At 37.2% G+C, this 27635-nt stretch overlaps 1 protein-coding gene across 1 annotated transcript; it reads right to left on the reverse strand.

Moving 5' to 3' along the window:
- Positions 1 to 976: 976 nt before the first annotated feature.
- Positions 977 to 27590, reverse strand: C9orf72 (C9orf72-SMCR8 complex subunit). The gene is made up of 11 exons (XM_036261423.1): positions 27534 to 27590; positions 22686 to 23173; positions 21047 to 21106; positions 17614 to 17709; positions 16840 to 16904; positions 15506 to 15578; positions 13738 to 13854; positions 11316 to 11551; positions 3862 to 3919; positions 2752 to 2861; positions 977 to 2649 (listed from the first exon to the last, which is right to left on the reverse strand). Exons 2-11 carry the CDS (start codon positions 23127 to 23129, stop codon positions 2463 to 2465), a joined length of 1446 nt encoding a protein of 481 aa, XP_036117316.1. The 5' UTR covers positions 23130 to 23173; positions 27534 to 27590; the 3' UTR covers positions 977 to 2462.
- Positions 27591 to 27635: the final 45 nt, after the last annotated feature.

The following is a 27635-nucleotide window of genomic DNA, read 5'->3' on the forward strand; positions in this document are numbered from 1 at the left end:
ATAACTTCACCTTAGGTTATATCAATATTATTATAGCAGACATTTGAAAAACTAATTACCCAACAATTACCTTACATTCGAAATATTAAAATATAAAAATATAAACTTCAAATGTCAAAATACAATCCCAGAAGTTAAGCAGAAAGGCTTTTTGTAAAAGACAAAACAATACAACAACGTAAGATTCTAGTGTGGGGGCAGAAAAAAACAATTTTCCTCTACCTTCTAAATTTTTCTGGATAGAATAACCAAATTAAATGAGACAGAGAAACATATGGGGTTCCCTAAGAATATGACATCCCAGGATGTACCAGGCAGTGAAGGCCTACATGCCACCTTGAGGTAAGAAAGGGGGAAGGGTTGTGGCTTTGGACTTCAAAGGGCAGGAAAGCAATTCACATGAGGATGGAAAAGCAAATGTTTGGTAAATAAATGTTTGCTGGGCCAACTTTAACGATGGGACACAGACTTGAATCAAAAGGGCCTTGCTAGGTGCCTCCTGGCTTATCACACCTGGTTTATATTAAACTGTAGTTAATTACGATGATATCTTGGTACAGGTCCTCTATCTAAATGTTTTTAGATAGTTGGGGGAAGGTCAAAGGTACTTTTTGAGTCTTTTGTTTCTTAAAAATAACCAGCTTAAAATAATCAATATCCCAAAAGGCCTATTTTAGGATGGCAAACTCTGCTCCCTCTCACCAGCATCATATAGAACCTTACTTGTATTTTCTTTCGAAAGAAAAATGTTTAGATTTAATATGACTGTGGCTGACCAAGAAAACCATCTTTCCATATCATAGCCTCGCGTTTCTAAACAAATAACTGTAAGAAACAGCATTTCAGACATTTTATTCAAAATTCTCCTTATAGGAGAAAAATATACATAGCAATGTTTACACATGCTTTAATAACTTACTCCACTGTACAACTTGCATTCTATATAACAATACAATAAACCAGCAGGAAAAAAAAAAAAAAAGAAAATCAGTCAGCACTTAAATAACCTGTCATGTAATAAACACTGAGTACAGGGTATAATGAGGTGGTATGTGTATTTTTTCATGACTGAGCATCAGTCGTATAGTTCAATGTGTGTCAAAATCAGATGCCTACATCTTTCTTATTAGTGATGTAAAAGGCTATAAGGACTTTTCAGAACAGAACATACTTTTGGTTAAATTTGGGTAAAGGGCAGAGGGGCTCTATCACTTTTATCCCTTTCTTATATTTTTTCCCTTTTGTGTTACTTTCACAGTTTTAAATAATATATTTTTTATGCTGACATATACTACTACTGTGTCAACACTGTTCTTGCACAGAATTATGTTAGTTATTTTATAGCTAGCAAAATGGTCCAAACACATTAAAAAAACAAAAGAAATAGCCCACTCAGTTCTGCCAGAGTAGTATCTAGTAAAATAGCACGTCAGTAAAGTTTCTCCTGCTACTCCTCATACAATGCGGGCAGAGACAAATGGCAGCAACTTTAAAAATATGTGTAGAAATGTAAGACAAAATACTATTCTCTATTCCTAAAAAAGACGTTATATTCTCTATTGCATTTAATAATCTCAGAATTACAATGATTGCCAAATCAAGGTAAGACTATAAGAGAGGAGAACAAGATGGCAGTGACTGACTACTGAAATCCAAACTTCTCCCAAGTAATTATCTCCAAGGAAAAAAAAAATGGTACAGAAGGTACACATTTCCACTTGGCTCAAAAATAATAAAAATTAATTGAAAAAGTTGGCAACAACTATTAAAACATAAAATCCAATTTCCTGTATTTTCTTGGATAGAGCTTAACAAACAAAACCACCCTGACTGTGGTTCATCACAATCAGACTCTGCACACTGATTGATATTTCTACACAGATGGAATCTGAATGACTACTTCTACAAAGTATGATCTAACAATTAACATTAATTAAATACCTGCTTGAACAATATTTTCTTTCTCAAGTTTACCCTAGGTTCCAGTTAACTTCCTGTCCATGGAACTGAGATGATTTATATGCTCTAGTTTTCAGCTGATTACAGCAATATTACAGTATTCCCATATACCAAGAAACACCAAACGATGCAAAGTCAGCTAGTACTATATCTCTAGAAGGTAATTCAGATTCCACTTTGATACATATAAACCATGAATCCTAAGTTTCAAAAAACAGTAGTTGTGGTCAAGTTTATATTCTACTATTATATCTTTTCTACAAATAGCAATATTTATTATAATTGTAAACATAAGTCTGTATCCCAAGAGAATACAACTAGGAAAAGATCCATTCACTGTTAACAATGCAAATGACAACCTCTTGCAGAATTCTTGTGACAACTGTAGTGTGAATTTAATTGCCACTGCTGAGGAGGATTCCAGGGGCTGATGTGTCCCATACCACTGAGCTACTTTAGCAGCAACTATGATTGTGACAAAATATGTTCACTAAGTTATACATTTAAAAAGTCATTAGAACATCTCGTTCTTGTACACTAGTATAGAAAGATCTTCCAAAGATAAAGGAGTGTAGGCCTGGTTTAATTTTCTCAGCTAGAGCCATTATTATGTTAAGATCGCCCTCTGCTGTTAAATCAAGGTCTATCTTCAAGTTCCGAAGAGATTTAAAGGGCCTTTTCCCCTTCTGCCTACAAAAAAAGAAAAAAAAAGAAAAGGTAATATAGAAAATGTCCAAAGGGAACAAAACAAAATGATGCACAAAGGATTTTCTTCCATATAGTTTTACTTACGTATCATCTTCTATATATTTTATTAGTGTCAAGGCTTTTCTGTGAAGGATCAGTAGAAACTGTGCAAGGAAAGTACTCCTGAGAGATAAACCAGGCTTCAAATGAAAAACCTACAGAAAAATAAAGTGTTTTAATGAATACTTTGCTCTCCTCCTTACACAGCATGTGTCTATCACAGTATTAACAGTGTCTGGCAGGGAACACACATTAGCGCAGTTCCCCAATCATTCCCCACTGATGTCTCCCGGATGCAGTCTGACAGTTCCATATTATATTTAGAATGAGTACTTATCCTTCTACTTCAGCATATATGTATATTTATTTGATTATTAAAAATCATAATTTTAAGTTACTTCTAGTTGTATTATTTAACTTTTTCTGCCCACATCTTCAAATAAAGTTGAAGTTCCCAGAAGTTGAACCATGCTTAGATCATGATTTTGAGATATTCATATTCCTCTAGGACCCTTGTCGGGGAAGGGGAGAAGGAGACATGGAGGAGGGTGCAGGTATAGTGGGAGAAGGATCTTATTTCAGCTTGAAAAGTATGGAATTACATGACTAGGTATTATCCTTGAACTTTGACCTATGTCACTGACCACATAGACCTGAATCAAAAATTTCTAGTTAACCTAAGGATCTCATTATTTCAAAGCTACATCTATGACAATGTTTCCTGACCTGATCCCCAGAATAATACTATGACAAAGCTTTATTTTATTAAAAAATAAGTCCCATAATCTATAATTTTCTTCAAATGTTTAATTAAGCAGACATTTTCAAAAGAAGGAAACAATAAAGATGCTATCATTGAAATGGGTATAGGGTTTAAAGGCATTTTTGACTCAATTAAGGCAAATAAAAAATATTCGCACACCCTTTCCTCTCACTCCCCAAGAAGAAAACACTTTGAGTTATAGGTCAGTGATCAGAATTAAAACATTTATTATTTGAACTGGGGAATGATACATCTTTAATTGTTAGTATTTAGACTACTCCTCATTAACAATTCAAAAGAAAAATCATTTAGATACTTTACAGGTGTTGTAGGATATATTAACACATATATATCAAATCATTAACTCCAGCAATCTCAAGCTTAACATTTACCTGATCAAGGAAGGCTTTTACTAGCGTGTCTCTGTGTAAGACATCTTGAAAAATATTCCTATGAAGAAAATAATCCAAATGTTGAAATGGCTGCACAATGCTACTTTCTATAATCCTATACTATAGCCAATAAATTCTTAGAAATGAGATATTATATATGAACATTTTAAAATAAAAATCAGGTGTATTTATTTGAAGATATAAAATATATATTTAAGTCCAGGAGACATTTGTATATCACAGGAGTTTATCAGGACACTATGTAATTATTTTTCTCTTATTAAAGATATAAGCATTTCCAAGAATATCAATAAATCTGTTTTAGTATGCTCATCTTATAAAATAAAATGTTGGTAATTAGTAAATATAATTACCAATTCCTACAATCTCAAAAATAAAACAGCAACAAAGATAGACACACAGCACTCCCACCAAAACCCAAATAAAAGGATAATATTATGTACTACTGCTCGTTTCTAGTAAACATTTTAGGATGAAGAAAGGTAAAAGAAGGAATGCTAAGAACCATTTGTGTGGGACTAAGGAACACAGCTAGATGACTATCTGCAACATCACAACCACTGGTTTTGCACCACAGCCCATTGTCTGGCAAGTAACATGAACCAGCTCGTGTTCTAGGAAAGCATTACCTACCTTGACAACGATCATTGTAAGTTAAGACATTATGCACACCTGAGAGAATGTGTACCTAATACACCAGCTAGGATAGAGTAGGTACTCAAAAAAAAAAAAAAAGATTGAACTCCCTTTGATCTTTTCTCTTCTTTTCCTCTCCTTGCCTTCTACTTCCCTAAAGAATTTACTGAGATGCTAGGTTATACTCAAATAAAAGGAGTAATGTAACATTTAATAAAGTAAGCAATTTTTAACTGAAAAAACAAAAACAAAACAAAACCTGAAAATAGTACGATAATCATATAACTGAGAAGAGTGGCTGTAAAGAGGTGTCTTTCCCAGTTTCAGGAAAAGAGCATATCAAACAATAGAAAGAAACCCAAAAGGGGAAGAAAATTTCAGCATTTCATGATCACTAGGTGTCCAATTAGTGTCCAACGTGGACACCGATAGCACTCCTTCTCTGGCTTTGGAGAGAGAATAAAGCTATTTAAGTCCACTGTTGTGAATATGCCTGTTTCACTGAATGAGTACCTTGGTCATAGTGAATCAGATGAAGTACAATGTTAAAAAATATTTCCAGTGACTGATTTTCTTTCTTTTTTTTGAGAGAGAGGAAGGGAGAGGAATGGAAACATCAATGTGAGAGAGAAACATCGATCAACTGCCTTCTGCATGACCCCCATCAGGGATGAACTAGGACCTCTCAGTCCATGGAACAATGCTCAATCCACTGAGCCACACCAGCCAGGCTGAGTTTTTTTGTTTTTTGTTTTTAAATCCTCACATGAGGACATTTTTCTATTTTTTGTTCAGATAGAGTGGGAAGGAGAGAGAGGAAGAGAGAGAGAGAGAAAAACATCGACGCGAAAGGGACACATCGAATGGCTGCCACACGCATGACCAACCAGGGCCGGGGACAAACTGCAACCGAGATACGTGCCCTTAGCGGGAACCGAACCCGGGTCTCTCTGGACCGCAGGCTGACGCTCTAACCGCTGAGCCAAACCGGCCAGGGCTGAGTTTTCATTTTTTATTGGCAGTAACTAAAATTATTTTTTAAAGTTAAAATATATCTTAAAAAATAAGTAATATTGTTTAAAATAAACTAAAAGGTAAAATTTGTCTAAAATACATAAAATTTAACATAATACACAATCTAGTGGCTGAAAATATATTTGGACAGTTTTATGTTAAGAAAATTTACTTAGAGGATTTCTGGTCAAGATGGCGGTGTAGGTAAACGTGGTATCGCATCCTCCCACAACCACATCAAAGTTACAACTAAACTACAGAACAACCATCATTCAAAACCACCTGAAATCAAGCTGAATGGCAGTCCTACAAATACGGAATTAAAGAAGCCACACAGAGACTGGTAGGAGGGGCGGAGGTTCGACGAGCTTGTCCCATCCAGGTGTGGCAGATAAAAATTAGGAGGACACCTCAGCTAGGAAGGTCCTCCCTAAGGAGTGAGGGGTTCCCGTCCCACACCTGGCCCCCAGTTCAGGGTTCCAGTGCCAGGAAGAGAAGCCCTCATCCCTTCTGGCTGGAAAACCAGCAGGAACTGAGGCTGAGGCGGCTGAAGTCCCAGGCATCTCCTCTTAAAGGGCCCACGTACGAACTTACTCAGACTCCCACCCTCCAGGCTCCAGTGTGGGGGAGGCAGCTTAAAAGGCACCAGAGACATGTGGGGAAGACCTGAGTTGTTTGGCATTGGAGCGAGGGCTGAAGAGGCAGCTTTCTCCTGGACAGACGTGCTGTCTGAGGCCTTTGTTCCTTTGGTGAGCCCTTCCCTGGGATGGCAGACAGGGGCCATGCCTGGGACTCCAGCAACCTGGCTCTGCCCTGGTGATTCCCTGAGGCCCCGCCCCACCCAACTTTCAGGCCCACCCAAGCTGTTGCCAGTTGCTTTACCATAGGATTGGACTGTCTTGATCCTGCTTCAGGTTTTTCTAAATTCTTTTTTTTTTTCAATTAATTAATCAATTTATTTTTGTTACAGATGTTTCTCCTTTTTCCCCCCACTGATTCCCCCCCTCCCTCCCTGCCCTGTCCCCAGCTTTGCTGTCCATGTCCATTGTTCATGCATACATGCATATAAGTTCTGTGGTTTATCTCTCCACCATCACCCCCTCTTCTGGGGATTGTCAGTCTGTACCCCACTGGTTTTTCTAAATTCTTTCAAACAAGCAGCATCTGGTCTCAGCTGGCCCCATACCTCTTTGTTAAGTAATACATAGAAACAAACACAAGGAAGCAGCCAAAATGAGGAGACAAAGAAACAGGTCCCAAATGAAAGAACAGAACAAAACTCCAGGAAAAAAACTAAGCGAAATGAAGATAAGCAACCTAACAGATGCTGGGTTCAAAATACTGCTTATGCCCTGGCCAGTTTGGCTCAGCAGATGAGTATTGGCCTGTGGACCAGAGAGTCCTGGGTTCAATTCCTGCTAGGGGCACATACCACAAAAACAAAACAAACAAACAAAAACAAAAAAACACAAAACAAAAAAACAATGCTTATAAGGATGCTCAATGGACTTAGTGAGAACCTAAGTGAACTTAGTGAGGGCCTCAAGAGCATAAAAAAGGCGTCGGCCTGTGGTCCGAAGAGACCCGGGTTCGGTTCCCGCTAAGGGCACATACTTCGGTTGCAGTTTGTCCCCGGCCCTGGTTGGTCGTGCGGGTGGCAGCCACTCGATGTGTCCCTTCACGTCAATGTTTCTCTCTCTCTCTCCCTTCCTCTCTCTCCCTCCCACTCTATCTGTACAGAAAATGGAAAAATATCCTCGGGTGAGGATAAAAAAAGAGCATAAAAAAGGACCAGTCAGAAATAAAAGAGGTATTAACAGAAATAAAGAATAATTAACACAGATTTAATAGTAGAGTAGGTAAAGCCAAGAAGCAAATCATTGATTTGAAATATAAGGAAGCAAAAAACACCCAATCAGAACAGCAAAATGAAAAAAGAATCCAAAAAAATGAGGATAGTGTAAGGAGCCTCTGGGACAACTTCAAGCATGCCAACATTCACATCTTAGGAGTGCCAGAAGGAGGAGAGAGAGAACAAGAAATCGAAAACATATTTGAAACAATAATGGCAGAAAACTTTCCTAACTTGGTGAAGGAAACAGACATACAAGTCCAGGAAGCACAGAGAGTCCCAAACAAGATGAACCCCAGAAAGGCCCACACCAAGACACATCATTATCAAAATGCAAAAGGTTCAAGACAAAGAGAGAATCTTAAAAGCAGCAAGAGAAAAGCAGTTAGTTACCTACAAGGGAGTTCCCATAAGACTGTCAGCTGATTTCTCAAAAGAAACTCTGCAGGCCAGAAGGGAGTGGCAAGAAATATTCAGAGCGATGAAAATCAAGAACCTACAACCAAGATTACTCTATCCTGGAAAGCTGTCATTTAGAATCAATGGACATATAAAGAGTTTCCCAGACAAGGAAAAGCTAAAGGAGTTCATCACCACCAAACCATTATTATATGAAATGTTGAAGGGTCTTCTTGAAGAAAAAGATAAAAAATATGAACAAACAAAATGGCAATGAATACATATCTGTTGACAATTGAATCTACAAACAAACAAGCAGAACAGAAACATTCTCATAGATACAGAGAAATTTTGTTGGTTGCCAGATGGGAGGGGGGTTGAGGGAATGGTTGAAAAAGGTGAAGGGATTAAGAAGTACAAATATGTAATCAAAACATCCTGGTACTGGCACAAGAACAGGCATATAGACCACTGGAACAGAACTGAAAACCCAGAAATGGACCCAAGGCAATATGCTCAATTAATATTTGACAAAGGTGGCAAGAGCATATAGTGGAGTAAAGACAGCCTCTTTAATAAATGGTGTTGCGAAAATTAGACAGCTACATGCAAAAAAATTAAACTAGACCATCAACTTACACCATACACAAAAATAAACTCAAAATGGATAAAAGACTTAAATGTGAATCCATAAAAATTCTAGAAGAAAATGTAGGCAAAAAAATTTCGGATATCATACGGAGCAGAATTTTCACTGATACATCACCTAAGGCAACAGAAACAAAGGAAAAAATGAACACATGGGACTACATCAAACTAAAAAACTTCTGCACAGCAACAGAAACAATCATCAAAATGGAAAGGCAATCCACTGTTTGGGAGAACATCATTGCCAATGATGTATCAGATAAGGGGTTAATTTCCAATATATATAGAGTGCTCATACAACTCCACAAAAGGAAGACAAAGAACCCAATCAAAAAATGGGCAGAGGAGCTGAATAGACACCTCTCTAAACAGGACATACAAATGGCCAAGAGACATATGAAGAAATGCTCAACATCACTAATCATCAGAGAGATGCAAATTAAAACAATGAGGTATCACCTCACACCTATCAGAATGGCCACCATCAACAAATCATCAAACAACAAGTGTTGGTGAGGGTGTGGAGAAAAGGGGACTCTACTACACTGCTGGTGGGAATGCAGACTGGTGCAGCCAGTATGGAAAACAATATGGTGTTACCTCAAAATATTAAAAATTGAACTTCCATTTGACCCAGTGATCCTGCTTCTAGGAATATACCCTAAGAAGCCTGACACCAATCAGAAAGAATATATGTACCCCCATGTTCATAGCAGCACTATTTACAATAGCTAAGATCTGGAAACAGCCCAAGTGTCCATCAGTAGATGAATGGATAAAAAACCTGTGGTACATATACACAATGGAGTACTATGCAGCTGTAAGAGAGAAAGATCTCTTATCCTTTGAGACGACTTGGACGGACCTGGAAAGTATTATCCTAAGTGAAATAAGCCACCAGAAAAAGACAAATACCACATGATCTCATTTATATACGGAATATAATGAACATAACAGTCTGAGGAGTACGGTAGACCCAGAAACATGGAAGTAGGGCACAGACTGACATTCCTCAGAAGAGGGGGTGGGGGGGATAAACCACAGAACTTATATGCATGTATGCATGACCAATGGACATGGACAACTAAGCCAGGGACGGGGCGGGGTTGCGGTGGGGAGGGGGGTGCCAATGGGGTAAAAAAGGAGAAATATCTGTAACAACAAAAAAAAAAGAAGTACAAATTGGTTGTCAGACTGACAAACCTCAAAGGGAAGGGAGGTTGGGGGGTGGGAAGAAATAAACCAAAGAACTTATATGCATATATGCATAACCAATGGACACAGACAACAGTGTAGGGAAAGGCAGAAGGGGTTGGAAGTGGGGAGGAGGGGGTCAATGGGGGAAAAATGAGAAACATCTATAATACATTTAACAATAAAAATAAGTTAAAAAATAAAAAGAAAATTTACTTAGAGTTGGAAAATATTTTTAAATACATAACATTATTTGTTATGATCAGCAAAACAACAGCTGGTTGATGATAGTTGGTCAAATCAGTGAAGCAAACGTAATTGGCTAAAAATGAGTAAGAAATGTTAAAGTGTACACATATCCTCTCTAAAACAAAAAAAACCACTAGATGGTTGTAAACCTGTTTTAAAGTTCACCAAATTCCCCCAAAAGAGCTCTGAAGCAACCAAACAAAAAAGAAAAAATTACTAAATACTTTAGGAAAGAAGAAAATGCTTGAAGGAACAAATTAATTCTCAGAATTTCTACAGGTGTACCAAAATTATCAATACTGTAATGTGAAAGCTTAGTGACCTGGAATTCCAATTTTGACCAATACATTTTCTAAACTGATTTCCCTAAAGCTTTCTAAGGAACCAACAAGAATAGTGGAGATCTGGGAAAAGATGGGTCCTAATGAAGTCATCTTTCTGCACCTAGTACATGTGAGGCTGGGAAGCCCTTGGACGTGGTGTTCCTTTTGTTTTTGGTCAACACCTTCTGTATGACTAAGGGTGCTCCATGTCTGCTACCTCAGCTCTTTTTCTTCGAAATAAAAAACAGGTCACTTGCTCCAATTTTACTGCTCCCTTACATACTCAAATCTGTATTATTCTAGTTAACGTTTATTGAACACATTGTATGTGCCAGATATTTTAAATTAATTAAAGAGAATCCTAATAGAATACTACAAATCTTTTCCTGATTTCATCACATCATTTAAGTGTTTTCTTAGGGTTTTATAATTCAAGTTTATCAATATCATTTGTTTTCTTAATTAGGTCCACACTGAATATTTTATTATCATTACTTTCTTTCTTTTTTTTTGTACGTGCCCCTAGCGGGAGCCGAACCCAGGACTCTCTGGTCCGCAGGCCGATGCTCAACCACTGAGCCAAACTGGCCAGGGCTCATTACTTTCTATTTTTTTAATTTACTAATTATATCAGGGGTTCTCAACCTGTGGGTCGTAACCCCTCTGGAGGTCAAACGACCCTTTCATAGGGGTCGCCTAAGACATAACAGTACCAAAATTACAGTTATAAAGTAGCATTGAAAATAATTTTATGGTGAGGAACCATGAGGAACTATATTAAAGGGTCGTGGCATTAGGAAGGTTGAGAACCACTGAATTATACTTTATGATAAAGAACAAATACTACAATATAAAATTCAAAGTAAAAGAATGCTCTTTTAATATTTTTGACAGTTTTGTTGTATTTTATATTCATATATCAATAAAGACTTAGAATTACTTCTTTGGTTTAGTTTTTATACACACACACACATATATATATACACATATATAATATATATATGTATATGTTTTCCTCTTTCCCTCCCATCCTCCCTTACACTCTATCTAAAATCAAAGGAAAAATATCCTCGGGTGAGGAGTAACAACAACAACAAAAGGGACTGGGTATTACTTACAAGTCAGGAGTGAAGCTTTCATCTGTGTAGATGATTGTGTCCTGAGCCATGTCTTCCTCAGAAGTGGCTCTCCAGAATGCTGTCAGCTCTGATCGCATGTATCTACGCTGATTGTAAATGTGTTCATGACAGGGTGGCATCTGCTTGACGGTATTGACATCCACGTCTATGTGTGTGCTGGGATAGGGAGCATACATAACTTGCCGGAAGGGGAGCACAAAGCTTCCAGTTGAATCCTGTCATGATGAAAGGAAAACGTACTGTCTTATATGCCAAAAGATATAAAGAATTATTGTTTAAATAAATAAAAAAAAACTAGCTTGATTTAGCAAATCCATCTCTAGAAATTTATACTTGAATATTAATCGTGATTGTGTGCAAAATTTTAGTGATAGAAACCACCTAAGCATCCAAAATGAAGCTGGTAAAGTTTATGTGTTGATATTGAAAGATATTCACAATATACTGTGAATAAAGCAGGTTAGGACATGCAGAGTATAATCCATTTTTTTTTTTGCTGGGAGATGTGAAAAAAATACATAGAGAAGGAAAAAAGATCAGAAAGCTATATGCCAAATATTAATAGTGGTTATTCACTGGATCCTGAGAGTACAAATGACCTTTTCTTCTTACCTACTCATACACTCTTTTAAATTTCAATAATATATGTATTTTTATAATAAGCAAAAAACGCACTTCTTTCTAGGTATAGTCAGCCGGGTTGCCATGGAACAAGGACATACTGTGCATAAGGCACTGTGCTATGCGCTTGAAGAGAACAGAAGACTAAGGCTGTTCCAAATTTTTCACTCCTCTAATGTTGTGATAACCATCTTTATAAGTGAATCTTCTGCACATATAATTGTTTTCTTTGGAAGACTTTGCAGAGGTACAAATAGTAGATAGTCTTTAAACATCTGTAAAGCTCTTGATATATAATGTTGAACCATTTTCTGAAAGACTATACAATTTATAATTGCATGTACCATTTTTAACAAATATATATATATGTATATATGTAATGTTTTTTATTGATTTTTTAGAGAGAGAGGAAGGGAGAGGGAGAGAATAATAGAAACACTGATGAGCAAGAGAAGCATCAAATCAACATGGATCAACTGCCTCGTGCACGCCCCCCACGGGGATTGAGCCCGAAACCTGAGAATGTGCCCCGACTGGGAACTGAACCAGTAACCTCTTGGTGGATAGGTCAATGCTCAATCACTGTTATATTAATAACAAATATATTTTCATTAAGTTATAGTTCGAAGTTTTCCTCTATGGATTTAGTATAGGACCCTTTTAGAGATACATTTATAGCCCTGGCCGGTTTGGCTCAGCAGTTAGAGCCTCGGCCCATGGACCAGAGAGTCCTGGGTTCGGTTCCCGCTAAGGGCGCGTACCTTAGTTGCAGTTTGTCCCCGCCCAGGTTGGGGTCGTTTGGGTGGCATCCAGTTGATGTGTCTCTCCCACATCGATGTTTCTCTCTCTGTTCCCCTCTCTCCCTCCTGTTCTATCCGAAGATAAATGCAAAAATGTCCTCCAGTAAGGATAAAAAAATAAGTAAATAGAAATACGTTTATATAATTAAATGAGAGGTTGCTGAGAAAATAAAAGTACTAGGTACCTTATGCCTTTGAAAGGAAAAAGTTCTAATTTTCAGATTTGTACAATTCAAATCAGAAATGAGTTTCCCTTAAATAGTTTCTGTATTTATATACTATTATTTTGGGCTCATAGCATGCACATTGTTGAAAATGCAAAAGCTGAATATCATTTTTATTTGTAACAATTTTTAATATTTTTCTTTCATTTTGTTGTATCTACATCCTCAAGAACGCATCCACTATGAGAGAATCACATAAGTATTAGGAAATCTACATCTGCATGTATTTTATTATAATTAACAATAGTTTGGATAAAAAGAATAACTGTCTTTCCCGTAATTATAGAAAATAATGGCTAATTAACATTTATCTGTTTTGTTCCTCCAAATGTAGAGTTAAACAAATAAAACTGTAAAATAATTTTTCTAATACACACAAACACAGGAATTGATCAAATCTTATACACCTTTTCAAGTTAGAAAGCAGCTTTAAATTGTTTTTCAATATAAACATAAAATGGTAACACAAAAATTCAAATCTGTTCAGTAAAAAAAAAAAAGCTCCCATTTTAGACAAGAAACTTGATTCGAGCACATATAAAAAAAAAAATCCTAAGGTCAGACAGACAGCTACAGGAAACCAGAGAGAAACACAGATAGTCTATGATGTTTCACTGATACCAACTATAAATCAATAAGACATAACTTTATGCTCAGACCTGTGTAAAGAAAGTTGGCATGAAAATATGAAATACAATACTAATGTTCAAAATACACTTATAAAGAGTCTCAAAAATTGATAAGTGTAAACTATACCTTTAGCAGGCCTTGGACAAAGAGCCCTGACTCATATTTAAATGATGATTCTGTTTCACATAATCTGGAGCATTTTCTCTCTGCTGGAGTCAGAAAAAGGCATAATGTTTTAACTATCTGTAAAAGAAAAGATTTTAGCATTAAAATATAAAGTAAAAAATAAAAAAAATTGGTTTGCTTATGAAAGAAATTGGAATATAAATTTCCATTGTTTTTGACAATAAAATATATCCTAAGAAATAAGTATTCCTTAGTTACCCAGGATAGTCCATGGACTATAACAGCTGTTGTTAAAAACAGAGATTCTGTGGTCAATTAAGTTTGGGAAATGCTAGTAAATTTATAGTATTTCAAAACCTTTAACATTTGAATATATATTGTGATTCTCAGGTGACTGATATTATATGTAGACTTTCTCAAAGTTATCTGACCATGGAATCCTTATTTCAGTAGAAAGTAACAACCAAGTATAATTACTGACTTATTTCTTCACCCAGCAGCAAGTGCTTCTCAAATGAGCAAATAATTTTGGTCAAGAAAACTAAATCAGTTACATTAGGCAGAATTATGGCTTTGTTCAGTAGTTCTACATGTGAAATCTCGTTATAATGAGTATCAGTAAGTGTCCAAATCTTTCCAGGGAATGAGAATTAATTCCATCAAATTTGATTTAAAATAAGCAAGCCATTGTTCGGGGTTTATAAACCTATGATTCTAACAGGATTTGATCTATAGATCTATGAAAGAAAGTAAAAAGCTACTGAAGGGAAGCAGAATGTGCCACCCCCACATATGCCTTTTGACATAAAGATTATTTTAGGCTGATTACTTTCAAGAGACAGCAGACAAAGAAGAAACCATGAAAGTTACCCTTTTGTAAGAGACATTCTCCCCTTCAAGAGAAGGAAGAAACCCTTATCAGTGGAGAAGGCAAGGACTCAGATCTGCGTAACTATACCCTCATCCTGGTCACCTCCCACTCCCACCCTCCAACACCTTCTTTTTCATTAACTGAAAGTGATATTTAAGGTGATGGCTTGGATCATTTGGGGAGGCACTCAGTTTTCCTGCATATCTCCCATGTACACATGAGGCATACATGTTATTCAACTTGTTTACTTTTCTCCTGTTAATTTAATTACAAAGAGGTCTCAGCTGAAAACCTAGAAGGAGAAAGAAAATTATTTTTCTTCCCCTGCACCATGTAACTATGTTGGAATTCAGACCATATTTAGAGTTTTCATATTAACGCAGTGGTTTACAATCTAGAACAGTGGCAACCTTTTTCTCAAATTAAAAAAGATAAAAGGGAAGCTATTAAGCCAATTTAGATAATGTGAGATAAGGAAAATGTATAAAAAACACACAGTCCCTAACACAGAGCCTTTCCCCCTCCAAGTGACTGGGAAGTCTCTCTGTGGAACTGGAAGGCTTTGGGGGACACAGATGGAAAGCTACTTTCTTGGAGTAACAGAAATAATATCATTAGTCACTGGTGCAGTAATAAATGGTTGTATTAGAAATATAATTTTGGTAAATTAAGCCTCAAGTAAATATACAGGGTAGCTTATTACTAGTATTTATAAGTTACCAAAATGAAACTGATAAACAACTTTTTGCTTAGAATATCACAGTCATTTGGTCAGATTATATTGCCTCCTTATACTATTAGATCATTTTGACTGCGACCTAACCTTTGAATTACAATCCATGATAAATTGGCAGTATTAAAGTGTGAGATTATTTGCTGGATTATAAAATAAATTACCTTATTTACTTTCTCTGCACTGCTACCTACTACGACAGAACAGCCACAGGTTTGCAAGTGTGAGCTAATGGCACTGTAAATTGAAGAAAAGAGATTAAAACACATTGGCTATAAAACTATTTCACAAACTAAACAAAAAAAAAAAAAAAAGAAGGCAAGTAAGCTTCAAATAATTTAGAATAGCTTTACACGAGGAGCACCAAAGCTACAAGTATAATGCCATCTTTATTTCTACGTGCCTGTCACAGAGAGTCTCTCATTTGAACCTTAAAACAACCCACTCAGTAAAATATCACCATTTTATAGTGGAAGAAACTGAGGTGTAGAGAGAGGTTAAGTGACTTACTTAAAGTAAAAGGGGATTAAAGATAATGCTACGAATGGCTGACACTGAGCAGAATCAGGACTAAGGAGTTTCTGATTCAAGCCATTTAAGGCTTCTAGGTTAGATACACATTTGCCTTTACGATTCCATTCTAAACCTAAAGGAAAAGACTGTGGAACATAAAAGCAGTTCACGCCTCATTTTTAAAAATAAAATTTCATGATAATCTACAGTTGTAAAGAAACACTAAAGCAGAAGATGAGACTATACGTGTAGAGAAAGCACTCAGATGAGGGACTAATGTGTAGGTACTCAATAAATACTGGCTATTATTATCCTTTTTGTTAGAAGAAATATAAATAGCAAATGCTAGGTACTAGCTACTATTATGTGTTTATATGTGCCAAGCACTGTTTAAATGCTTAATCTGATTTACCTCACTCATAGAACAATCCCATGAAGCAGGCACTATATTATTCCCATTTTACAGATGAGGAAATGGAGGCACACAGAGTTCAGGCAGCTTGCCCAGGGTTACACAGCAGTAACCATGAAATCTAGTTTTAGAGCCCACACTTTTAAGTACTAAAATCTACTGAAAGATGGAAAGGATATGTACAAACATAAATAATTTTCTTCTCTAAGCCTAAATAACTCAAATACATCCACCATGAAACTTGTGTTGAAAGGGTTCTTAGTTGCAGCTTGGACGAGAAGTAAAACAAGAAACCAGAACCAAACAAGAGACCGAGATTTCTTGTCTGGGCACTGTGGCAACTCAACTTCTTTAAATATTAAAATAAAAAGAGTAACATCAAATATATCACAGATATGTAATAAATGAAAAAATAACACAAAGCTAAGTTAATAGTTCAAATATGCAATGTTGTCCCTAGAATAATATGGGGTAGCCATTCTGTTATTTACTTCCTTCCATAACTCGTCATAGGTGAGCATAAGATTTGTATCTGCTTCATTCAGTTTTTATGAAAAGAAACAAAATACTTACTTGAGAAGAAAGCCTTCATGACAACTATCACCAATATCATCATCATTGAGAACTGTTTCAGCAATCTAAAATGCACCAAAAAAAAAAAAAAAGTTGGTATAAATTAATGTTGAAAAAACACTTTTAGTACATAAGTTTTCTGAAGTCAACATTCAATATAACACATTGCCCTCATTTCTAAGCATCAAGAATCCCCATAAAACAATCTCTGTGCACTACCATAAAATTTCAGAACAAATACAAAAGCTGGTTAGGCAGGTTTAGCAACAATTTTTACAACAACCTCCTCTTCTGCACTGTCAGAATTAGGAAGGCAAATCTTAATGACAGAAATGTCAGAAAGCAATAAGAACTGTCTCCTAGAGATTTCTCTATACACGCACAGTATATGACTCAAAATGTCCTCAACAAATGATTAAGGAAACTAGACTCATGAACATGGGTACACTTTCATTTGTACACTGTTTTGTTACCAAAAGTACTATATTAAATACTGATTGCTGCTATCAGGTCTGAAATTCTCCCACTTCCAGGAAATACAAAAGCGGTCAAATAAATAAATTTAATGTTATCATAGTTTCACTGACCAAAAAGCCTATATAATTTTAAGTGTGTTTTGTTAAAGCACTAATACGCCATGTGAATAGTATGCATGGCAAAAAATGCATACTACTAAAATGACTATACTACTAATATACATAATGGTGATGTAACTAAAAAAGAAAAAATGGATAAAGGATACCACTGCTCATATTTAACAAAATAAGAACTTACATCTATTTCTTCAGGAACACTGTGTGATTTCATAGATGACAGAAGTTCCATTACAGGAATTACTTCTCCAGTAAGCATTGGAATAATACTCTGACCCTGCACAAAAAAGTAAAATGAGGTAAAGAAAATTATACAAGAAACTAGACAACAAAAAATTAAATACGGAAAGCAAAGAATAATGCCCTTTGATAGGAATACTTGATACATTGTTCAAACATAACCCCAAGCAAGTCTACTACTCTAAAACATTTTTTTATATCCTCACTAGGGGATATTTTCCCACTGAGCTTTAGATAGAGTGGGAGGAGGGTGGGGAAGAAAGAGTGAGGGGGAGGGAGGGAGGGAGAAGGGGGGTGGAGGGAGGGAGGGAGAGAGAGAGAGAGAGAGAGAGAGAGAGAGAGAGAGAACCATCAATGTGAAAGGGATGGATGCCTCCAGAATGACCCTGACCAAGGCCAGGGATTGAACCTGCAACTGAAGTAAGTGCCCTGACCAGGAATCGAACCACAGACTCTTTGGTCCATGGGCTGACCGCTCTAACCACTGAGCCAAACCGGCCAGGGCCAAAACATTTTTTCTAAAGGATTTACATGCTGTTTAAAACTCATTTTCACTCTTCTGGAAATAACTTTCTTTAGTCAGAACAGAATCACTGGTTTATCATTGACTGTTAAATGAAAAAATTAAATCATCATGCCAAATATAGAAAGGATCTCCTTTTGAAATATGAAATATAACTCAATTAAAGGTCATCAATGTGTCTTATATTTAAAAATAAAGAATAAGACTTTGAAATCCTTAGCAATTAACTTGATAGTAAAACCTGAATCAATACTGAACCTCCACATTCATAATAAGCTATAATCTACCCAAATGCAAATAAAAATCATCACATGTATTTTTAATAATCAATAAAAAAGTTCCCTTTAGAATTCATTCAAGACAATTTTTCTACTTCTTACATATCAAAAATGTAATTTTGAAATCTGTAGTTTGTAGAATAAAATGAAATGAAAACAATATAGAATACCACAAATATAAAGCTTCTCAAAATCAAGTGATCCCTCATTTATTGACTACAACTCACCCAAAATTCTTAAAATCACATATTAAGATCAATCTAACAATGTTTTTTTTTCCTCACTCATATTTCATAAGACAATTTTAATCAAATTTTTCACGTTATTTTCAAATGAGAACCGCTGTCATCCCTAGTCATTCCTGATTAACCTATTTTCCAGCACCCCCTGATCATGTAAGTTGCTTAAGAATTTAAATGTTACACTGTCTCTAGAAATTTTATCCTAAGCCATAAGCCCCCTTACATCATAGATTTTATTATTTAAAAAAAAAAAAAAAATCAAGCTGTAATAACCTCCACACTACAACCACTCACTGTTTCTGCTCTTTAAGGTATTTTTTTTTTATCCTCACCTGAGCACATTTTTTTGCATTTATCTTGAGGGAGGAAGAGAGAGAGAGAGAGAAAGAAAGAAACATCGATTGGGAGAGACACATTGAGTAGTTGCCACCCACAGGACCCCACCCAGGGCCAGGGACAAACTGTAACCGCGGTATGTGCCCTAAGCGGGAACCAAACCCGGGTCTCTCTGGTCCACAAGCCGATGCTCTAACCGCTGAGCCAAATCAGCCAGGGCTAAGGTAATTTTTAAATGCTTGTTTACAATTACAATCAATTACACTGCAAATCAACAAGCAAAGTGACTGAAGCTGCTGTTATATTGGCTCCTTGTAAAGCAATTTTATCAGAGAACAGCAACAGGCATCCAGAACCAGCACTGACTGAAGTTGTTTCACACTTCCCCAAATAGTATTTACTGTTCAAAATAGTCATCGAAAGCACATCACTTATCAGGCAACTCCTTTTCAAAAAGGATAATTGTGGGAAAATACCTTCCCTTATGATTAGGCATATAAAGGAGTTCATACACAGAATCTGATATGTATCATCATAAGCGATACAAGTATCTTTATTGAAGCTTAACAAAAAAATCCTGCAAGGCTGAACATAGACTCTAAAAGAAAATCCTTAAGTTTCCTTTCCTCCTTGAATTTCTCTAACTTAAACTTCTGAGCTGGACAATGTTTCCCCTCTAAGAACCTTGTCTGTCCCAAGTATACTTTCCTCATGACCAGAGAAGGAGTAGGACAACATCTTCAAGAGCCCTTAAGAGAGAGACAGAATTCATTAACAGTGGTAACTTGATAAGTACAGGCTTGTGGTTTGAAAAAAAGTCCCAGTAAAAGCAGAATTTTACTGGGTCCTAAATTTCCTTATCTTGAGGTAATTCTAGTTACTCCATAACCAGAGGTTGGTAAAAGTCACCTCATTCCTTGAGACCCTGCTTACTGACCAGCAAGCAAAGGCTGGGCTTCTCTAGGTAAAGGGAAACATTTTGTTATAATTCTCAGACCTTTCCTCAGAATTACTTCCTCTGGCCTGGAAAGTTATTTACAAAATACAGACATAACAATTTTATAAAGGAGGTCATTTTATAGGGTTTTGTATTTTCCTTGTTTAATGTCCCTGTATTTTCACAAATTTTTAGAGAAGTTTTTGTTTGAAGTACCATTCTGCCTTGGGTATGCTAAGGAGAACCAGAGAAACAGCAATCCCGCCATGATGTTTGCACCGGAGTTTCAACAGGAATGAAGGGGGTGGCTGGGGCAATAGGAGTAAAAGCAAAGAACCCTTTCTCCATTGCAGAGTCCCCTTCAGAAGAACTGCTCTGACCTGTGCTGAAATGGCTTGTACTTCATTTCCACAAGGGAAGCCCCACCTTTGCAATCATGCTTTTCAAACTCTGGTGCCTGCTCCCTAAGTGTATTCAAAGTCGTGGGATAAACATGTAACATTTTCCTAGAACTTGGTATTAAAAGAAGCCTGATCAGTATAAAGGTGAGGAATATCACTGGCAAATAATAATATTACAAAAAAAAAAAAAAAAAATAGATCTATCATAGAATAAAATATAAACTGCATGAGTTTTAAAGATATATTATGTTTAAAGTTGTGCCTACACCTACAGATACCTTAGGAGTACTCATTTTCCTCTGTTACAACTAGTTCTGCGGACATGTTTGAGAAACATTACTTTAAAGAAATTACATATAAAATTTTTAACTTTAACTATGAATAAGTTTTCAAAACTTACTCTCTGCATACAGAAAAAAGGGTAGCAAAATATTAATCTGTAGATGCAATTACTATTAGACTTTACATTTAATTCTTCAGGTCTAACATATGCAAGTTTTTACCCAGTTTGTTCCATGCATCGCCATAAAGGCTCTGTTCACTTTCAGGCTCACTCTGTCAAACTAACATGGCCTCAAGGCCTTAACAAAGTAGCCCTTAGCCTTATACAGACTTCCATGTGCCTGGTAGTACTTAACTGTGTACAATCCACCTTACCTGATCTTCCATTCTCTCTGTGCCTTCTAATACTATCTTCTGGACATTCTCTTGCCTTTCCTGAGCAAGAATAAATGTATTAAAATAATTTCTAAAAATAACATTTGATGCTTATTTTTTACAATACAGTTAATTAGCAGACATGTTCTTGTATAATTTAGTTCATGGTAAAAATACTTTCCACTTTAGGTCGGAAAAAGGGGGACAGAAATTAACCAAATGAATCCATTCTCTCCTAAATAATACAAAATAAAATAAAACCATCCTTTTTTTCTTGCAGTTAAAAACATATAATTTAACAGAAAACAGTCAAGGTAATATCTGCACAATTTCACAAAGGTAATGATCTGCACTTTTCAAATTATGATCAAATTGAACCTGGAGAATATAGAGCTTCCTAATTTTAAATGATTTTTATACACATGAAAAATAAGGAGGCAAGTCTGTAAACATAGTAAGAAACTATTCCTTTATAGGGGTGGGGAACCTTTTTTCTGCCAGGGGCCATTTGGATATGTATAACATCATTTACGGGCCATACAAAATTATCAACTTAAAAATTAGCCTGCTATATTTGGTCAGGGTAATTTGGTGAGGTGTGTGATGTTAGTAGGTATAGATTTTGTGGGCCTTATGCAGCCCGTGGGCCAGATGTTCCTCACCCATGCTTTAAAATGTTTTTTTTCTTTATTGATTTTTAGACAGAGAGGAAGGGAGAGGAAGAGATGGAAACTTCGATGAGAGAGAACATCAACCGGCTGCTTCCTGCAAGCCCCCCACTGGGGATCAGGCCCACAACCTGGGCATGTGCCCTGACCAGGAAGTGAACCGGTGCATGGGTAGATGCTCAACCACTGAGCCACACCGGCTGGGCCCCACCCATGCTTTAAAAGATATTTTCCTTACTATCTAGTAAAAGCCTCACAAAGTTAATAATTCTTTCATGATTTTCCATGGTAGTACCAAACAGCAAAGTAGAAAGGAAAAATAAATTTGTTCTTCAGATTTGCCAAGAGTATATGGCAATATAAGTATCACTTTATATTAAGCTATAGGATTTAGGGAATAACAGTAATTTCCTCTAGCCCAGTCTACAAAAGAAATGACTAGAATATCATTTATAATATGAAAATGAAATGCAAGAAGTTATCTCCTAGAAACCATTTGGCCCAACCTCCTCATTTTACAAATATGGGAACTTGGCAAAGAAGTTAAAGGGACCAAAGGCTCCATGGTCAATTGCTTATGAAACAATTGTTTTGAAATGTTTGCACCCATTCACAGTAGTACAGGAAACACAGTCATGCAATTCCAAAACAAACAAACAAACAAACAAACAGCTTTTAGGGTCAAAGGATCCCAAGACAAATATAGACGCTAAAACTTATTTTAGTGATCCTTAATTTCTCTAAGCTTTAGCTTTTTATTTGTAATGTGGAGCTGTTACATACTACCTTCCAGGGTCATTATGAATATCACAGACATCACACTAGATCTATGTATCTAATAGGGTAGGTGAAAATAATAGCTACTGCTTGAAGTTAACTGCATATAATTTCTAAAAATTAGATATAAGTGTGTCAGAAGATAAACTTTCAATGGCTAAGTTAACATGATTAATAAGCTCAAAACCACTCACCTTATGCATCCATATCCTTCCTTTCCGGATAATGTGTGTCAATCTATCAACACACACTCTGTGAAGTGGGAGATAGAAGCTAAGTTCTGTCTGTGGAAGTATAATTGATAGTCCGTAGGTGCTCCTGTCCCCATTCCAATTTCCATCGAAGATTAGTGAAACAATAATTACTCCCTTTTCAGACAAGACAAAAAACTTTACATCGATAGCCCCACTCTCTGCATTTCGAAGGATTTCTCCATTTAGGGTGTGGTTGGCAAGAAAAGTTATTTCTCCATCACTAAGAAGTACCTGTTCTGTCTTTGGAGCCCAAATGTGTCTTACTCTAGGACCAAGAATATTGTCCCAGTAAGCAAAGGTAGCTGCTAATAGAGGTGATTCACCACTTAAAGCAATCTCTGTCTTGGCAACAGCTGGAGATGGCGGAGGACAGATAGTCGACATCACTACATCCCAACCGTCACATTATCCAAATGCTCCAAGAATATCTAAACAAGGACATACAAAACCAATGATTAGGTTCAGCAATTTTAAAGTCATCTATCAAAAACCTAAATAATTTCAGCATATGTGGTTTTTCTCCTCTTTAGTTGAAAAAGATTTGGAAGCATATCTCCAACCAGGATAGAGACATTCAACTAGCATGACAGGTGCACACTGAGTGCTGATATAATTTTACGATACACAGTAACTTGTCAGTAACATTCAGAAATATACTGAGAAATCCAAAGTAACAATAAACTAAAAAGGGCCTCTGAACATTCAGAAGAAATATTATGAACTACAGCTCATAGAATAGACCCTCACTGTTCCCAAATATCCAGTCTATATGCAATTCTCATATAATTGGATATTTGGTTCCTAAACCATATCAACTAAAGAGGACTAAATGAGGAAGGGGAAGGTTCAGTTAGAGACACCAATGCTTATTGTGGGTTAAACTATGTTACTCTGAAAAATCTAGTCAAGTCCTAATCTCCAGTATCTACAAATGGACTTCATTTGAAAATGGACACAATCAAGTTAAAATGGGGTCATACTGGATTACGGAGAGTCCTAATCCAATGTTTGACATCCTTATAAGGACAGAAAGATTTGGAGACACAGACATAGAGGGAACAGGACCATGTAAAGATGGAAGAAGAAATTAGAATGATGCAGCTACAAGTTAAGGAATGCCAAGGATTGCTGGTAGCCAGAAAAGCTAACAGGAGGCAAGGAAGGATTCTTCCCTAATGACACCTTATTTCAGACTTCTAGTTTCCAGAACTGTGAGAGAATAAATTTTTGTTGTTTCACATCACCTAGTTTGTGGTATTTTGTTATGTCCTAGAAAACTAGTAAAATACCTGACAGTAGAAAGCTGCTAAAAAAAAGCAAGGGAGGGGAGAGACACACAAAGAAGACAAAAAATTGCAAAAACTCAGCAGTATGGATGGATAACAAAAATGAGCAAACAGTCCTGTTATTTTTAATGATCTCTGGATACCAGGGTACTAAAGCCTATGACAGGTGTTTAGGATGACTCTGAAACACAAAGATAAAACATTTAATATGCTAGTCAAGAAAGCAGTATAACATTAACATTTTATCACTAAAAAGAAGAGTTCTATGCAAATGGTTGAAATAAGAAAGCTTCAGTTATCTTGAAAATGTAGAGAACACAGCTGGGTGGGTCCTGTTCAAGCCTTTTAATCTACTGAGAAAACAGACACAAAGAGAAGAATGAAGTGCCCAAGTTCACAGAGCCAGGCTAGAATCCAGGTCTCATATATCTTAACCTACTCAAATATATCACTATGAGGGTGCACATTCTATGTAATGTTAGTGTAAAATGAATTATTTTTTCTTAATATTAAAATTGAATATTTGTATTCAAAGATGGAAAATTTTTAAAATGACAATTTCATTTAAGCAATTCTAATTCATCAAAATTGTAAAGGACAGCAGTTGTTAGCTGAAATGTGATATACCTATCTTTGCCTATATGACTCCTTTGGGAAAACACATTTGATCTATAAGTAAATTCATGCCAAAGTAAACCATTCTACTTAAAAGATTTTATCTATACCTTGTCAAGAGAGTTCAGAGACTGATGAAAAGCAGCAGCTTCTAATTTTAGAGTATTAGATGAACCCTTTTATCATGATGTCAAGAACAGGTGTATACACAGCTTGGTAAAACACTTTATGTGGAGAAATGGTTTAACACAAAGACTGTTCTTATGTGTGTATCTTTTATTTCAGAAATTCATTTACAGAATATTTACTTTTTAATGTGTTATAGACAATGTAAGTGGATATAAGCTATATAGTGTGTTTAAAATATTCACTGTTTTGGAGACAATTCAAGCAGTCAGTTTACAATGACAAAACACAGAAATGTAATGTGAATTGAAACTGTAATGATGCTACTGTCATTAACAACAGCAAACTGGAGGCCAAGGAAATGAGTTAAGTAAACACATGGCCATAAAATCGTATTGTAATATATTTTTCTTCTGCTTTTTTTTTTTGGATTAAAAAAAGGTGGATTATCATAAAGGCAAGATTGCAACTCAAGAATTTCATCATTACATTGAAAATAAAAGCATTTTCTAAAATTGAATTGACCCCTAAAGCAAAATCTGGTTCGATTATGGGAAAACTTGTTAACTGATAGTGAAAATTAAACTATGCTAGACCACTAATTATATTCAGTCTCACTGCTAGTATCATTAGAAAGAAAACAAAGGACAAGGATCATGTTGTTTAGCTTTAAATCCTGCCAAAAGAAATAACTTGAGAAATGTCACAGAGAAGTATAATTAGGAGCCGTAAAAATGATTTTACTAACATTAAACTCATCATTTTTGTGAGGAAAATCCATTATATACAAATGTGGCTAAAAAAAATAGTTGGTTCAAAACCAGTAGTCTTTTGTGGTTTTTTTTAGTCTACATATCTATTCACATGTAGTGTTGGCTTCCCTAGAGGGTTATCAAACATTAGCCTTAAGAGCCTTTTGAGGGAAGCCAGGATCCAAATTGGGTCACACTGTAGCTGGCCACTCCTATAAACAAAGGATAGGGTTGATAAGATGTACCCAATGTACTTTCTGAAAATTAGCCAACATATACAGATTATATTAACTATCATTTGTTAATACTGTTAGCAGTTGTAGATCTGAAGCTTGGCTTTCTCTTAAATCTTTACTAAAAATCAGCCATCTCTTTTCCAGCTGGTATTTAGAAAGTGGGTTGGTCCACTACAGTTGTAAACCAGAATTCAACCACACATCTTGTAACCATGCTTTCTGTTTATTTTCTCCCAGCCCTAAGAGAAACGGGGTCCTAAATCAGCCCACTTTAGGAAACAGGAGCTGCCAGAAGAACTTTATAGACAGTGAACTGCCTGTAACACCAGACAGTTGCCAACACTTTCTAAATTTTCATTAGGCAAGACTCGGAGATGTTCAAGATATCAGGATAGGCCATTTCTCACAGCTTCAGGTTTCTCAGATAACAGGCTACCCTACCCTCCTCTGAACTACTTTAATTTGGGCCCGAAGACAGGCTTGAAAGACAGGAGTTTTATTAGGTTTTCTACTTCTTTCTCTGAAAGAAACATTTTGGACTGCTATCAGGGCCAAATAACAAGATTATTTTATCAACTTTCTAAGGAAAAAAATCTTTAGCCCCTATGTAATTGTTTCCTGGCGCAAGTTAGTGCTAGCTTACTGCACAATCTGCAGTGTGGTCCATAATTTTTCTCATTTTTCACATGTATAAAGAGCACAGTCATCATAAGGCAAATCCAACTGATTTCCTTTTCTCAAGCGTGGCAGGGTTTGGCTGAGGTGCTGGCAACGATATCTATGTCACATAACACCATCCTATTTCAAGTATTCTGGCTCCATATTATTACTCTCCCATTTATTAGTCTTGCTAATGTGATGGTCCCATTAAGTTTCCCAAAGTCTGAAAAAAGATCACATCTCACAGTATTTTCCCATGCTTCTTGTACAAATTAAAAGCAATGCTAGAAGTATTGTGTCCTCTTCATCAGAGGCGAGGGCCGGTAACAATGTGAACTGGAATGTATCCACTGTGACTCCGCTAGAGCCTAAGGATCCCCATGGCCTCTGACCGGGGCATCTCTCCCGCGCAAGGGCACGACCGCCCTCTTCGGCTCCCGAACACTGAGACCTGGACGAGTTCACGGGTTCCACGCAGACCTGCAATCAGTGCACTTCTTTCTGAAACTGATACCATCAGTCAAGTGATGCCCAAGTCACAATGGTCACTTCCTTTCTGCAAGTCTGTGTAACCGCGGAGCTTATGAAGCAAGAGTTTACGTCCCACAGCACGGGGCACGGCTCAGTCCCGAACTGCTGCCCCAAGGTCCAGCGCCGTGGGCGTGTGGTGCGTCCACACCGCCGCCCCTCCAACCCGCACTCTCCTGTGGCCCCGCTGGGTCCGGAGCCGCCGCGCCGCGCGCCCTCTGGCCTTTCCCCGGGCCAAGCCTCTCGGCGCCCGAGGCTCTCTCCGTGGAGCCCGCGGCTCCGCGGGTCCGACGGGCCCTCTGGGTCCCACGCCGGGCCCCGGAAAGGAGCCGGCTGGGCTGCGGGAGGGAAAGCTGGCTCGAGCCCCATCCCTCGGTCTCCGCGCCGCCGCTGCCGGGAAGCCCGGGCCCGGATGCAGGCGACTCCACTAGTCGCGGGCATGGAAACCCGACGCCCGATTTCGGTCACGGAACAGAGGAGAAAACAGAGGACAAGGCGAACCCGGGGGACAGCCCGCGCCCCCGCCCACGCGCGGTCCGGGCACCAGACTCCAAACAGCCAGCGCTCCGCCGGTTTCTCACTCACCCAGTCGCCTCCGCCGCCGCCACAGGCGCAAGGACCGCAACCGCAGCCCCGCGCCTGCCCCGCCCAGGCCACGCCCCCGAGCGCGACCCCGCGCGCGTCTCG

This window comes from Molossus molossus, unplaced genomic scaffold (genome assembly GCF_014108415.1).
Source record: "Molossus molossus isolate mMolMol1 unplaced genomic scaffold, mMolMol1.p scaffold_m16_p_14, whole genome shotgun sequence".
In the NCBI taxonomy this organism is placed as follows: Eukaryota; Metazoa; Chordata; class Mammalia; order Chiroptera; family Molossidae; genus Molossus; species Molossus molossus.

Coding starts and splice junctions, on each gene's coding strand:
- C9orf72 (XM_036261423.1), bottom strand. CDS start 23,129: ATGTCGACTATCTGTCCTCCGCCATCTCCAGCTGTTGCCAAGACAGAG. Junction 15,579..16,839: donor CATGAAGGCTTTCTTCTCAA/GTAAGTATTTTG, acceptor TTCAATTTACAG/TGCCATTAGCTCACACTTGC. Junction 11,552..13,737: donor TTGTCCAAGGCCTGCTAAAG/GTATAGTTTACA, acceptor TCATCATGACAG/GATTCAACTGGAAGCTTTGT.